We start from the raw sequence: 16,135 nt of genomic DNA on the forward strand, positions 1-16,135 counted from the left end.
TCATACTATCCTTCACATAATTGAACTCTCTTGGATGAGTGACTTCCTTTCCCTCAATTGAAAGTTCTTCTAGAGCATCTTGTATTTGTTCTTGTATTTTTCCATTTGATGATTGATCATTTTTATTGAAAAATTTTACATCATTATCATCAACACAAAAATCCTTTCTAGAAGAAGGATTAGAGTCATCAAAGATAACATGTATAGACTCTTCAACTACTAAAGTTCTTTTGTTAAAGACTCGATAAGCTGTAGAATTTAAAGAATAACCAAGAAAAATTCCTTCATCACTTTTTGCATCAAATTTACCAAGATCATCTTTCCCTTTGTATAAACCAAAACATTTGCATCCAGAAGGGATGAAAATAGCTAATGTTAGGCTTTTTGTTTTTGAAAAATTCATATAGAGTTTTCTTTAAAATAGTTCTAATCATCATTCTATTAACTACATAGCAAGTGTTGTTTGTGGCTTTCGCCCAAAAATATTTTGGTAAATAATTTTCACAAAGCATGGTTCTAGCCATTTCCTCTAAAATTCTATTTTTCCTCTCAACAACTCTATTTTGTTGAGGGGTTCTAGGTGCAGAAAAATTATGGCTAATTTCATTTGAGTTGAAAAAATTTTCAAAACTAATATTTTGAAATTTTCTTCCATGGTCACTTCTAATACTAGTTATAGAGTAATCTTTTTCATTTTGCTTTATTTTTGAAAATGTGATAAAATTTTCTAAAGCTTCATCTTTAGTACTTAAGAAAAGAACCTAAGTAAATCTAGAATAATCATTAACAAGCACAAAAATATATTATTTTCCACCCAAGCTAGATAGCCTAATTTGACCAAACAAGTTTATGTGAATTATTTGAAGAACTCTATTAGTTGATACATCATTAATAGGTTTAAAAGAAACTCTTTTATGTTTTCCCTTAATACATGCATCACAAGCATTATTCATATCAAAGTCAATTTTAGGTAATCCTCTTACTAAATCATTTTTAACTAATTTATGCAATGTGCTCATGCTAGCATGTCCTAGTTTTCTATGCCATAACAAAGGGTTATTCTTATTTTTAGCAATAATGCATAAGTTAGAGTATGCATATCATCTAAATGCACCATATGTATATTTTTTTTATCCTATGTCCTATAAGCATAATCTTTTTAGAAGCAATGTCAATAACTTTACAACCTTTAGATATCACATAATTGAATAATACTTAGAAGATTATGCTTAAGACCGTTGACATACAAGACATTTTCAATAATGATAGAAGAGTTTTTACTAATAGAGCCTATTCCTTCAATTTGTTTTGTAGAGTTGTCACCAAATGTAACTTCTCTTTCACATTTTGGCTTCAAATTGAAAAAGTGACTCTTGTCACCTGTCATGTGTATCGAGCATCCACTATCGAGGTACCACAAGTTTTTCTTTGAATAACCCACATCAAAGTAATGCTCCTTTTCCTACAAACATAGAATAAAGATTTTATTTTTGATACCCAAATTCTTTTGGGTCCATAAGCATTAGTTCCTATAATTTTAGTCCCTTTAGGTCTCCAATTTGAAATTAAGCTCCTATCTTGAGAAGTTATGAGTCCTTTAGGGACCCATACACTTTTAATGATTTTTCTCTTGTAAAAATTTTGAAGACCTCTATGTTTATAGAAATTAAAGCTATTTTTAACAAAGTTTTATTTTGAATTTTCTCCTTTTTCTAAAACTTTGTTAGTGTGAGCTTTTTCACTCTTAAGCAACTCAAGTTTCTTTTTATGTTCCTCATGAGCTTTTGAAAGTAAATTATGCAAGTCTAAATTTTTATTTTCAAAGTCATTAATAATTTCTTTCATTTTATTTATTTTCTCTTCAAGTTCATGATTGATTTTGGAAAGTAAGTCATTTTTATTTCTCAATTTTGAAACATTTTTCTTGTGTTTTGACATCATGATTTCAAATTCCAAACCCAATTCATCATAGGCATCTTGCAACTCATGAAAAGAATAATCATTTAAAGTTGATGGGTTAGAAGTTAGCTTAATATCATCAATGGGCATAAGGCAAAGATTGGCTACTTCTTGATTTTCATTGTTTGATGAATCCTTATCACTCCAAGTAGCAACATGAGCCTTAAGCTTTTATTTGCTTAACTCTCTTTTCTACCATTGAGGACACTTAAACCTGATGTGTCTCAACTTCTTGCATTTATATCATATGATAAGGTCCTTCTCTTTAGTAGATTCATTCTTGAGTCCTTCCTTCTTTTTGAATTGTCTTCCTTTGTTGGACCTCATGAACCTCTTGAATATTTTTGCAAACATTTTCATCTCATCATCATCATTATTGCTAGATTCTTCATCCTTCTCACAAGTTGTTGATTTGAATGCAACTCTCACTATCTTTAGAATTTCTTTTATTTCCTTTGTGTTATAGCTGATCTTCATTTTATACGTCAACAAGGAACAAATTAGCTTATCAAGAGTGAGTGAGTTGAGATCCTTTGACTCTTCTATTGCCATCATTTTAGGTTCCCAAGATATTGGGAGACTATTCAACATCTTCTTTACCATCTCCTTGTTAGGATATGTCTTTCCAAGAGCTTTGAGACCGTTGATAATATGAGTGAAGTGATTGAACATCTCATTGATTTCTTCTTTCAGTTTTTCCTTAAACAATTCATAATCAATGGTGACAAAACTTATTTTGGACTCCTTAACTCTACTTGTCCCTTCATGGATGACTTCAAGATTGTCCTATATTTCTTTCACTTTGTCATACAAGGAGACTTTATTGTACCCATTTGACCAAGAGCACAAAATAGAGTGTGCATAGCCTTCACATTTAATTGCACCTTCTTGAAATCATTTTCATCCCATCCACTCTCTTCCTTTAGGATAATAACACATTCGACCCTCTTTATTGGAATGGATGACCCATTAGTAACTGTCCTCCAAATTTCATAGTCATTAGCTTGGATGAATAATTTCATTCTCATCTTCTAATATGAGTAGTTGGTGCCATAGAATAGTGGCGGCCTCATGGTGGAATGCCTTTCTCCTAATATAGTGGAATTTTACTCTGATACCATGAAGGAAATTTCTTGACTTGTAGCTTCTATTTTGAATCCCTTAAGGATCTTCTCTCTTGGTGGTAAAATTGTCTTTAGAGTTCTATCTCTGATACCAATTTATAGCTCAATGAAGCAAACCAAAAATGCCAGAAAGGGCTGAATTGGCCTTTAAAAAATTTGGTGAAATCAAATGCAAGAATGAAACAAAGAACACAAAGAATTTAGAGTGGTTCAGCCAAAATTGCCTACTCCACCACCTCAATTTTCCACCACTAAAGATTTTCCCAAATTCACTAATCTGTTCAACCTTTAAAGACAAGGTTTAACCTTACAACTCCTTAAGATTTCTACCCTAAATCTTAAGTTTCAAACCCCCCAAAAGAGATACAAATGAGCAAACAAAGAAATAATCCTTACAAGATAAATTGTTTGCAAAGTGAAGCACAAATACAATGAGATACACTTGAGCAAAAGAATACAGATAAAACTGATAAGTGTATGTAAGAAGAATATGAAAATTTAAGCTCCAAGGCTATTTAATTGATAATTTTTGCTTGAAAGTGCTTTCCTGGATGTCTTAGGACTTTAAAATATGGTATTTATATCCCCTAATATATTTCCAGCTGTTGAGGTTGTTGGTGAAGTTAATATGGTTGTTAGGGATGTAAAACCAGAGCATTTATTTCACCTGCAATAGCGAGTATCGATATTTTTTGTCATAAATGCTAATTCAGTGGTCATTGGAATGAAATAATCGACACTTAAAAAATATTTTATCAATACTTCCTGAAAAAGGTATCAATACTAGATCGATACTTCGTAGGGTTTTTTGAGAAACAAAATACTATTTTGATATCATTTTTAAGATAGGTATCGATAAGTTTTAAAAAGTATCGATATCAGAAACATGGTATCAATAATTTTTAGGGTTTCTGAAAGCAGAATGTCTTTTTGGTCTCAATTTTTCTAAGGGTATCGATATTTCCAAAATTATCGATACCTGTCCATAAGGTATCGATACCTTTTTTCTTGGAGCAAATTTGACTTGTTTGAAAATCATTTTAAAATGATTTTAACTTGATTGGAATCATTTTGACTTGGTTAAAATCATTTGCACTTGAGTTTAAATTTGTTTCAAAGTTTTATCTTTTAGACTTCAAATTTAAAAATTATTTTGTCAGTTTTAGCTTATATCCAAAAACACTTTTACTTTGTTATATCAAAATCTTTTATCAAACAAAGCTTAGTTTAACAATTTTTTATTATGTATGGCATGGGGGTGTTGTCATGACGATGTTTTTTTGAAGAATAAACTTTGTATATTTGAGCTTATGCTTTTGAAATCGTAGGTTTGATGAAAATTCAATAAAGTTATTACTTTTTATAATAATCCAAAATTTATTGAACTTCGATTGATTAATGTTTCACGCCTCTTATATATAGATTTATATATGTATGTACATGAGGAATGGTGTAATTTAAATTTTGGTTTGCGTCTAATATGATTTTGAAGAAATAGTGATTTCAAAGCAGTGACACGTCATTCCTGGATCCTCTTTAAGGATCGAGTTTGAGCCGTCACACATTGCTAATAGAAATGAATTCTCACTTTAATGATGAGGTAGCAGAGTTACTTGTTCTTAGCTTCACTTTAGATACACACGATAATTATAAAGCTTTTCGAGTGGAAGATATCTGCAAGCTTATGAATGATTTTTATCCGGGCGATTTTACGGAGCAAGAAAAGCTACACATGAAGATTCAATTGGAACATTTTCAAATTGATGCTTATCAAAACACAGAGTTGCAAAAAGCTTCTACAGTTGCCGAGCTATGTCAAGTGCTAGCTAAGACAAATAAGTCAAGTATTTATCCTCTTCTTGATAGAATTATTCATCTTGTGTTGACTTTTCTCGAGTCTACTACAACAATCAAACAAGCATTTTCAACCACGATAATTGTGAAGACAATGCTTAGCAACAGAATGGAGAATGATTTTCTTTCAACTTACTTAGTGACATACATCGAAAATGAGCTGGCTCAAGAATTTTCAACAGATTCTATCATTGATGAGTTCGATCTTATGAAAAAGCAGAGGGTACAATTTAGGATGCCTAGTATTGAGAAGTAGGACTAAGGCCAAGTTTTTTAATTTAATTTTGGAATTATAATGATATTTATGAAATTTTTAGTATAGTATTAGTTTTTTTTTTGTTATTGAAAAGAATATTTAATTTTAAATAGTGTAATTTTGTTCTTTTAAATTTTTTACAGTTAAATCACTAATACTTTTAAAAATATTAAATTGATTTGTTTGATAAAAAATATTCGAGAAGATCGACACTTTTTGTATTAAAAAAGGTCATTCGGATGTAATAATTTCACCCCTTAGAGTAAAATCCTAAATTTGTAATATGAAAAAAATCATAAGAACACAATTTTTTTTCTTTAAATTTAATCACTATATCAAATTATGTAAAAATAGGAGATATATGAATTACAACATGAGTAACATGAATAAATAAATTATATAAAATACCATATAACATGAAGAAACATAAAACATGAATCAAATATACGAACAAGATTGAAATAAAACAATATATAATCGTATGCGTAAATTTATAGCTCAGATTATCATGTATAAAAAATATAATATAAACTTGAAATATAAAATCTAAATTTAATAATTAATACCATAATTACCCTTATTCAAATAATTGTTTTGTTTTTCTTTGCTTTGTTGCCTCTAGTGCAAAGCATCTCCGTTCCAAGTTCTTCAATTTTATGACTTTGGGAGCCGTGAGCATTAAATTTGGCGAAGGTCAAACAAGAAGAGTTTACATGTATGTAACAAAATTCAAATTGACCTAAATCTAAAGACAAATTCATCTCGGAGACAACACTAATCTCTAAACATATATTTTGACTTTAAGACACAAACCATGAATAATCAAATACCATTTCCTTTAATTCCGTTGTATCCTTGTTTTAATTTATGTTTTTTAATTAGCAAAGATTCAAATTTATTACATTCCCCGTTGAATCGTTAATTTCAACATAATTTCTAAGGTCAACTGCCTCCAATTTGTCTTTTTTTTCTTTTTCTTTTTCTTTTTGGATTTTTCATATATTTTTATTCCTACAAAGTTAACTCATAAACTAGTCACATCGAATTAAAGGTAAAATTTATATGTAATGAAATTTAAATATTAACTATGACAATATGACATTGTTGGTAATGGAATTTTTAGGGTGGATTTTGTTTGATGAGTAGATTTTATTCGGATTTTTTTTTTTTTTTGTTTGTACTTGTGATTATGCTTGTAAAATTTGATAGGTTTTGTAATTAGTAAGGTAGTGATTAAATCACTTGTAATTATATACAATTCTAACACTTTAATCATATTTTGCTGATAAAATAATTTTATATTTAGAAAGGGCTAACTTTTTTTTAAATGAATACCATCCTTACTAATTACCTAACCTAATTCCTTAAATTCTCGACTCTCATCATAGCTAAAGAGTAAATAGTTTGCATGCTCTAATTATATAGTAACACGAATACCATAAAAACCCAAAGTTTGGTCTCAACATAAGTATAAATTACTGGTAGGAACCGTCAGAGAAACAAAACTCATCTCTTCTTTGTACCAAAAAGAAACTAAAACTAAACTAGTGCGTATAAGAAATCATCTTTTTCTTTCTTATATCATCTATAATGGGTGATGATAGGTGTCAAACAAGATGCGGATATAAGGAGATTAACTTCCCATTTCAGCTCAAAAATCGACCCAATGAATACCGCTGTGGGTACCCAGGTTTTGATGTCTCATGCAATAACCAGACCGACACCATCATCGCATTTCCCTCTTCCGGTAATTTCACCGCTCAAATAATCCGCAATGTTGAACAAATCATCGAAATAGGCGATCCAAATGGTTGCCTTGCGAAACGTCTCCTGGAAGGATTCGATCTCTCTGGTACCCCATTCCAGACAGTTTACCTACAAAACTTCACGCTTCTCAACTGCTCGAATGATGTACCATTTTGGTATCCAGAATTTGTAACATATATTTCTTGTCTTAGTAGTGAAAATAATTACACTGTGGCAATATCCGTGGATCGAACTGATTTGTTCGTGCCATTTTCGTCGTGTCTGGAAATAGCGACGGTTTCGGTGTCGTCGCTGCTAAAATGGGAATTTCTTACTGATACGATGTGGTTAACGTGGAATGAACCGGATTGTAAAAGATGTTTAAAAAGTGGAGGAGTTTGCAAGTACAACAAAAATACAGGCTTCGACGTTGGATGCTAAGTTGATTTGGATCCAGGTATGCTTTAATTTTGCAAATTAGCCTTCAAAAGCCAATATCAGTTCTTGTTATATTATAATGGTTCCACGTTAATCAGGTTTTTCAAACCTTGCCAAATATTTTGCAATTATTTTGGCGGTTAGTGTCTTCTTCATTGTGGGGCTTGTAATTTGCATCTCAAGGATGAAGTGCTGCCTTCATAAACGGCGAAACACCAACACTGAAACATTCACCTATGGCTCAACCATCATTCAATCAGACGCTGTGAAAAAGGATTTGGACCAACGAGTGATCGAAATGTATCCGACGATGGTGGTCGGTGGAAGCCGGGAATTACCGGATCCTAATGACGCCATATGTTCGATCTGTCTGGTTGAATACCAAGCCAAAGACACTTTAAAGACTATACCAAGTTGCATGCATTATTTTCATGCTATTTGTGTAGATGAGTGGCTTAAACGTAATGCAACCTGTCCTTTACGTCGTGAGTATTACATTATCCATTGAGTTTTATTTTATTTGGTATTATTATTGTTGCAATAAAATTAAAATACATGAAATTGAACTTATTTAAACATTTTTTTCCAGTTTGTGATTCACCAATAAAAAATTATAAGTAATTTAAATATTATATCAAAATTTATTCTTGATTGTATTTGTCATCTTATCTAAAAGAATCAAATTTCTTTTGTGAATTTTAAGAGATGAAGTTTAATAAATTTTAAATTCAAATAACATCATACCTAAGCTGTAATAAAAAAAAGCTCTAACTGTTTTTATTTTTAATTAAATATCATTTTTATAAAATTTTTAAAAATATAGTTGATTATATTAGGCATTATTTTTCTTTTACTTTATTATTAGGATCTTTATTAATTAGTTTTAGTTAGGGATATCAACCAATAAATACCTAAGAATATTTGAACGTATGATAATGGGTTTTTATTCATAAAATGTAATAATTTTGAAGGCATAAATTAGAATGCACGTAAACGCATTGCTTAAGGCCTTTGGGTTCCAAGGAATGCCATGCATTCTACAAATATGATAAAAGAAGCTATTAGGGGTTGTTTTAGCAAAATGATTACATAAACAAAATTGTCTTGCATGGTTCTTTGAAGATCATGTAAACAAACAAGAAATCACAGTCAAAACGCTCAACATCAGCTACAAACAATACTAATAAGGAAATCATCCATAACGCCAGCCTCCTAACCTTGTCTCGTTTGATTGGATTCTCTATTAAAAACAGTTCTTCCTTCTCTTTTTATACCAAAAATAAAATATTTTCTTCGTTCGTGGGCCGTGATTACCAGAGGAAGAACACAATTTTTCTCTTTTTTGTTAATTGAGGTGAATTTTCCCTTGAATCGTTAAATGGCCTCTTTAAATTTCTTCTGGGAACACCTGTCATCGTGATTGTGGTGTGTATTGTTTATGACAACGTTAGAGTTCATTGCTATGATCATGGCCAGCACCCAAATGTTGAAATCTCCAGATTGAGTGCAGAGCAGCAATTATCTTCTGTTACTATAAATGGTCTCAATAGTTACGAGGATAGAAGCCTATCCAATTACATTGCTTGGTTAAAACTTGAAGCTTCCAAGGCCTAATGATAATACTTTGTTCGATATGTTCATCGGAATATCAAGCCAAAGAGACGATAAGAACCATACCTTATTGCAGTCACTACTTTCATGCTAATTGCATTGATGAGTGGCTTAAGTTAAATGCAGCTTGCCCTGTTTGTGACAATACGCCAGACTATGCTCATTTGCTCACCTATTCCACATTATCCTCATCACCGAGACCACCACTATAGGAGACTAGTTTTGTATAAATAATTTGATTTTGTATTTTGTATTGGGGGAGGTGGGTTTAAAGTATGTATATACATAGTGTAAATAATCTTCATATATGAGAACTTATTTTCTTGAAATGCTTGAATATGGCTAATCTAGCTCTTTTCACAAGTTCATTTTTCTCCTCTTTGAGCTATCAAAATTACCCTAAGTTTTTCCTTTGCCAGGAACCTTACCATCAAGTGAGTCACTTACTACAATAGAACCCCTTTTGTAAGCATAAATAACGGTTTAAATGTTATAGTGCAACAAAAAAAAAAATCAAACATAAATACCTCTAGTCATTGCCTAAACCAAATGCCAAAATTCAAATATTGTGACACCATTGTTGAGCACGTTAAATTACCGATAAGGTTGTTGAATTTAGCCATACGAAAAACTGAAAACAGCCAAAGTCTTCTAAGCATTCGAAAACCTCACTAAAGGGAATATTTTTTGTTTTCAATTTTCCGGTGCAGAGGGACCTTAAGCTTAACTAGTATTTATAATGGTGGTTCCCAATCAAAAACCACAAACTACATGTCTCATTATCACACAAACAAATGTGTAAAAGTAGTAGGCAACAAAATGTGGGGTCATTCTCATGTACCAAAAGCAGTTCCAACATTCTCCCACTTGGTTCGTATTGTCTATAGATACTTAAGGTCGAAACATAATGCATGAATCATGGTGATATTTTTCTTAGAATTTGAGTAGTATCTTTCATGTATCACAATATATTACTTCTCAACGCTTTAGCCCAACTTTCTTAATGAAAAAAACTCAATGTTTATTCTAGGTCCACAATTTAGTGACATTTCTCAAAATAGTCAAATTAATATGTGCAAAGAATATGAGAAACATCAAGCTTAACAAAGTTTCTTTATAATATTTCTTATAACGAAATTTACAATATGGGAACAAGTCCCATAGTGACTACATAATCCTTAAATTTGTGTGGTGGCATGCCTTTAATCAAATGATCAGCTAACATCTGCTTCATGCTAATGTGCTCAATGACCACTTTCTTCTCTTTAGCACGTTCCCTTATGGCTAGGTACTTAATGTCGATATTTTTACTTCGACTTTCACTTTTGTTGTTCTTAGCCATAAAGAAAACAATTGAATTGTCACAATATATCATCAATGGCCTAGAAATCGAGTCCACAAGTCTAAGCCTAGAAATGAAACTCTTCAACAATACTACATGTAACACCCTATACCTGACTCGATCGTCGAATCTGAGAACCAAATGTTACAATTAAACCATATTACCTAACAACATTTCTAACTTGACTTATTCACAATTCTTAGACCACACCAGATTTAAAATCATGTTTACCATATGACTTTATTCTAACTTCTTAGCTATCAAACATGTTTTAAGAATAAACATCCAATAAAACTTCTTATTATACTAGTAATAAAAATAGTTGATTACAGTTCTTACAATTGTTTCATTTACTGAATATATAAATATATTATATGCATCCCAATCTTGAATTCTACTAACTGAGCTTAATCTAACCCTGAGGCATAGCCTCTAAGGGTACCCCTTTATGTGCATGATACAGCTAAAACGCCATCCCTATGGACTTGACGATGTCTCGCTTGATCCCTCTACATAGATCTCGAGACATTCCTTGATCCTGCAATCAGGGTAACACACTCATAAGTTCGAATGAACTTAGTGAGAATCTATACAAAAATATTCATAAATGATTGTTGAAGTCTTGTGTATTAAAGAATTAATGCACATAATAAAACTCCCTGAGCAACATAGGAGATTTCGTGGTTTGACTGGCACAGACAATGCCTATACATTCTTCTTGAACAATTCATTGATGAACATATCAGGGGTAGATTTGGATGTAATCGTACTCTTTCTAACAAACCCTTTCTGAAACTGGCTTTTCCAGGCTTCATTTTAGGCTTTTATTATATCATACAAGCAGATACAAATTATCGACTAACTTTGTCAAACTTGTAGACATTTCGCCAAAAGACGGATTCTTACCCTAATTCTTTCATTCCACGTTAAACTTAGTATCGTCTTACTGTATTATGCCAACATTTACTTACACCCTTGTATGTGACCTTCAAGTATAGGTTTCAGTGAATAGTTTAAGAACTACTCCTTTCTTATGGAATTGTACTTGTAAGATAGTCTCATTGGTTTTCCTATTCAAAATAGTCTTCCTCTTCATTTGATAATCATTGATGGACTTTCCAGAACCAATAGTCATTAGCGAACTTTCCCCATGAGATAGTCCTTGACGGACTTCCTTGAATATATAGTTCTTACAAATATTCTCTTCATTTGGTAGTCTTGGCAGACTTTATAGAACAGTTAGTCCTTGGTGGACTTGCCTTTCTTTGGCGATCATTTTTCCAAGAAACACTTAGAAATGTAGTCTAGAGAACCTTCTCGCTTTCTCAAAACCAATGTTGGCTTGTTTGTTACCTCTGGTGGACTCTTATTGGCTGATAAACCGTAATTTACACATATTTCTATCCCATGCTTAGCACACTTTATGGATGATTTTTCCTTAGATTTGGTGAATTCGATGCTCTTAATGCCTTAATTTCATGTTTTATACTTAGGGGAGCATAGGAGAGTGAAAGGAATGAGAAACGGGCCAAAAATGGAGAAAATGGGCCAACGCACGAAATCAACACGACCTAGACCTTCTCACACGGGTAGACCAATACAGATTCATCATCAAGACTGAAGATCTCCCCTCAATTTTCCTTCAGGAGTTTTGGGTTTTTCTTTATGTTTTGTATTCGTTATTCTTCTGAGATGTTTACCTTTTTAGTTATGAACTAAAACCCCTAAATACCTAAGGGGAATGAAACCTAAGACAGATCTTGTTGTTATTATCTGAATTGTATGATAAACATTTGACTTGTTCTTAATTATGTGTTCTTAATTCTTGTTTTGATATTCCAGGATATTGATTCAAGTTAAGCTCTTATTCAGAGGAGGAATAGACCCTATCTAAGAGTACATTTTTCATAATTAAGCGGAGTTTATTGCACACCTAGAGATAGGGTGACAAGATTTTACCGGATTAAGGTGAAACCTAAAAAGGGGATCCATAGATCAAGTTAATGCAACCCTAGGGAGTTAATTAGAAAGAGATTTCAATTATTCAACCTAGGGTTAGACATTGTTAGTCTCGAGAGGGATAATAATATAACTTAGGGATTTCTACGGATTAAGTCAAATGAATAAATCGTCCGATTCAGAGTCAAATAACAAGTGAAGTCTAGGTGGATTTTTCCTTAGGTATTGTCTTAATTCAATCGTTTTTCCAAAAGTAATTCCCCAATTCTATTTTCTGTGATTTCTTAGTTTAGTTAATTAGTTAGATAAACAAACCCCATTATTCTTAGGCTAGATAATAAAAAGAAAGCTAATACTAGTACTTTTGGTTCCTTTGGGTTCGATAATCCGGTCTTGCTAAAGCTATACTACTGTTCGATACGTACACTTGCCTTCATCGTGATAATAGTTAGTTTCAAGAATGATTCATTATAAATATTTAAAACCTGTCACGAATATCACGTATAAAGTTTTTGGCGTCGTTGCCGGGGAACTAAGATATTAGGAACACTCGATTTTTATTACTTTAGCCATTTACTTTTTCTGCAATTTATATTTTATTCTAAGTTTTATTACTAATTCTACTTTTTCCCTTTTTCTGATAGGTTCTTATAGTTTATGACTAGAAGAAACCCGTCAAGACCATTACTTTTTGACAGTGAGATCGATTGCACAGTTCGTAAAAACCAAAGAGAAATAAGGCGAAGCTTAAGATACACAGAGAACGAGCAAGAGGACAATATTCAAACCATAACCGAGGAGATGGCTGAAAACCAAGAAAATCCACTACCTCCTGCAATTGCTGTTAATCAAAATCCTACTCCACACACTATGTATGATTATGCTAAACCTAATTTAACAGGAACTGAGTCAAGTATAGTTAGACTTGCTATTGCTGCAAATAATTTTGAACTGAAACCTAACACAATTCAAATGATACAATAGTTTGTTCAGTTTGATGGTTTGCAGGACGATGATCCCAACACTCACTTGGAAAATTTCCTAGAATTTTACGATACCTTTAAAATTAATGGCGTTTCTGATGACACCTTTCACCTTTGGTTGTTTCCCTTTTCGTTAAGGAATAAGGCTAAACAATGGTTGAACTCGTTACCACGAGGGTCAATCACGACTTGGGACAAAAATTTTTTATTAAAATACTTTCCACTGGCTAAAACAGCCAAATTACGTAATGATATCTCTTCTTTTGTGCAGATGGATTTAGAAACACTCTACGATGCATGGGAGTGATACAAGGACCTTTTAAGAAGGTGCTCTCATCATGGGCTACCGCTTTGGCTACAAGTTCAAACGTTCCATAATGGCCTAAATCCTTTGACTCAGCAGATGATTGATGCAGCCGCTGGAGGAACTATCAATAAAAAGACACCTGAGGCGGCTTACGAATTTATTGAGAAGATGTCACTGAATAACTATCAATGGAAAGTTATGAGAACAAAGCCGACGAAAGTAGCCAGTGTTTTCAACCTCGACGCGGTTACTATGCTATCTAACCAAGTAGAACTCTTAAATAAAAAGATTGACGGTTTATGTGGTTCTACTCAGGTACATCCAGTGATGAGGTACGATTCGAATGGAGGAGGAGCATGCACAGAATATCAACCCTTCAACCCTAGCATCGAGGAGGAACAAGTCCAATATATGGGTAACAATAACTCTAGATCCCAAAATAACCCATATAGTAACACTTATAATGCAGGTTAGAGGAACCATCCCAATTTTTCATGGGGCGGTCAAGGAAATCAAAGGCCATATCATCTTCTGGGTTTTCAACAACTACCTTACCAACAGAAAAAGAAGCCGAACCTTAAAGAGATGCTCTCAAAGTTTATATCGGTGTCAGAAACTCATTTTCAGAATACCGAGACAGCACTTAAGAATCAACAAGCATCGATCCAAGGGCTTGAAACTCAGATTGGACAGCTTGCCAAGTTAATTTCTGAACAAACACAAGGTAACTTGCCAAGCAACACAGAATCTAATCCAAGGGAGCAACTCAACGCGATTACTAGTCAAGATGAGGAAGGGTTAGTCACACCTGAACCAGAACCAAGGTAAGAAACTGAGACAAGCAAAGGCAAAGGTGAGGTAGACTACAATGAGTAGAAATCGATAAGTACAGAATACAAACCTCGTGTGCCATACCCTAATGCGATAAGGAAAGACCGCTAAGATGAAAAATTTGGTAAACTCCTTAAACTCTTAAAAAAATTACATATTAACTTACCGTTTATTGAAGCTCTATCGCAGATGCCAAACGCAATGAAATTTTTAAAGGAGGTTTTAGCAAATAAGCGAAAGTTGGACGAGGCTTCGCATGTGAAGCTAAACGCAGTTTGCTCAGCTATTCTACAGAATAAACTACCCAAAAAATTGAAAGATCCCAGGAGTTTTACAATTCTTGCTTAATTGGTAGTTTAGATGTTAATAATGCATTAGCTGATTTAGGGGCTAGTATTAACGTCATGCCTTACAAAATGTTTAAACAACTAGGTCTTGGGAAACCCAAATAGACTAGGATGAACATTCAATTAGCAGATAAAACTATAAGATTTCCTAAGGGTATTATTGAAGATGTGCTAGTTAAAATCGATAAATTTATATTTCCCGTTGACTTCGTTGTTCTAGACATAGAGGAGGATAGCAACACTCCTTTGATTTTAGGAAGGCCCTTTTTAGCAACTGCTAGAATAATTATTGATATTGGCATAGGTGAGCTCACACTTTGTGTGGGAGATGAAACAATCACCCTTCAAGCTCGTAATTCCGGCAACACATCGAAAATTAAAGGTGATTGTCTAAACCATTCTACTAAAACTGACAATATGGTGCAACCTACTTTGCAGGAAATGAGTTTGAAGGAAGTACATGAGCCATTTTCAAGTAATAGTAGAGGACCTATTCATGAAGAATGAAGGCCACAAATCGAGGAGCTAGATGAATGGCGGACACATAAATTGGGAACACATGATAAACAAAAACTACGCCAGAACAAGATCAATACCTTTCCAAATCAACTTAAGGTTGGAGATAAAGTTTTATTAGATGCCGCAGATCCTCATATTGTCACTGCCAAACCGAATGAAGAAATTCCTCTTACGGTACTTAGTATTTTCCCATTCGATACAGTCGAGGTAAGTCATCCCAAGTTTGGCACTTTTAAGGTAAATAATACCCGCCTAAAACCTTATTTTGATGAGATTCACAGTAGGAATGAGGAGTATAAACTCCTCGAACCTCCATGACCATTCAATGGAGAGGTAAGTCAAGCTTAGACTATAAATAAGTGCTTCTCAGGAGGCAACCCGAGCACTAACTGTATTAACTTCTCTAAATTTTAGTACCTAACTTACTAACAGAGCTCTTGAATATAGGTTTACCACACAGACACAGCCAAGCATACGAGCATGCTTAGGACCTTGTGGAAATAGGGCAAAGATTTTCCCCAGCACAGGCTACGATAAATAGCCACGGCCATGCGACATGGCCGTGGGTAAACCTGCCAAAACAACACGGGCGTCCGACACGTCCGTGCCTTGAAACCATGGCCAAACCTGTCAAATTAACATGGGCGTGCGACACGCCCGTGCCAAGCAACCGTGGGCGAACCTGCCAAAACAACACGGGCATGGACCTTCATACACGACCGTGGGAGAAGCAAACAAAGACAGACATGGCCGTGCGACACAGCCGTGTCACCAACACGCCTAGGGTACACAGATGTGGGGAAATTGTTAGACGTGGTCAAATTCAAAATTCGCGAATCACACGGGCAAAAATTGGGGA

At 33.5% G+C, this 16,135-nt stretch overlaps 1 protein-coding gene and 1 non-coding gene across 2 annotated transcripts; one reads left to right on the top strand and one right to left on the bottom strand.

The window, feature by feature from the left end:
• Positions 1–6,783: 6,783 nt before the first annotated feature.
• Positions 6,784–7,885, top strand: LOC108471547 (putative RING-H2 finger protein ATL21B). The gene is made up of 2 exons (XM_017773147.1): positions 6,784–7,309; positions 7,476–7,885. Exons 1-2 carry the CDS (start codon positions 6,784–6,786, stop codon positions 7,883–7,885), a joined length of 936 nt encoding a protein of 311 aa, XP_017628636.1.
• A 5,625-nt stretch (positions 7,886–13,510) lies between these two features.
• Positions 13,511–13,617, bottom strand: LOC128282408 (small nucleolar RNA R71). The gene has a single exon (XR_008272678.1). It is a non-coding gene; the product is annotated as a small nucleolar RNA R71 (small nucleolar RNA).
• Between the last annotated feature and the right edge of the window lie 2,518 nt (positions 13,618–16,135).

This window comes from Gossypium arboreum, chromosome 1 (assembly GCF_025698485.1).
Source record: "Gossypium arboreum isolate Shixiya-1 chromosome 1, ASM2569848v2, whole genome shotgun sequence".
NCBI classification, from domain to species: Eukaryota; Viridiplantae; Streptophyta; class Magnoliopsida; order Malvales; family Malvaceae; genus Gossypium; species Gossypium arboreum.

What these genes read in the sequence shown, in the direction of transcription:
- LOC108471547 (XM_017773147.1), top strand. Translation starts at nt 6,784, where the DNA reads ATGGGTGATGATAGGTGTCAAACAAGATGCGGATATAAGGAGATTAAC. An exon ending in AACGTGGAATGAACCGGATT is followed by an intron (nt 7,310 to 7,475) that starts GTAAAAGATGTT and finishes CACGTTAATCAG; the next exon opens with GTTTTTCAAACCTTGCCAAA.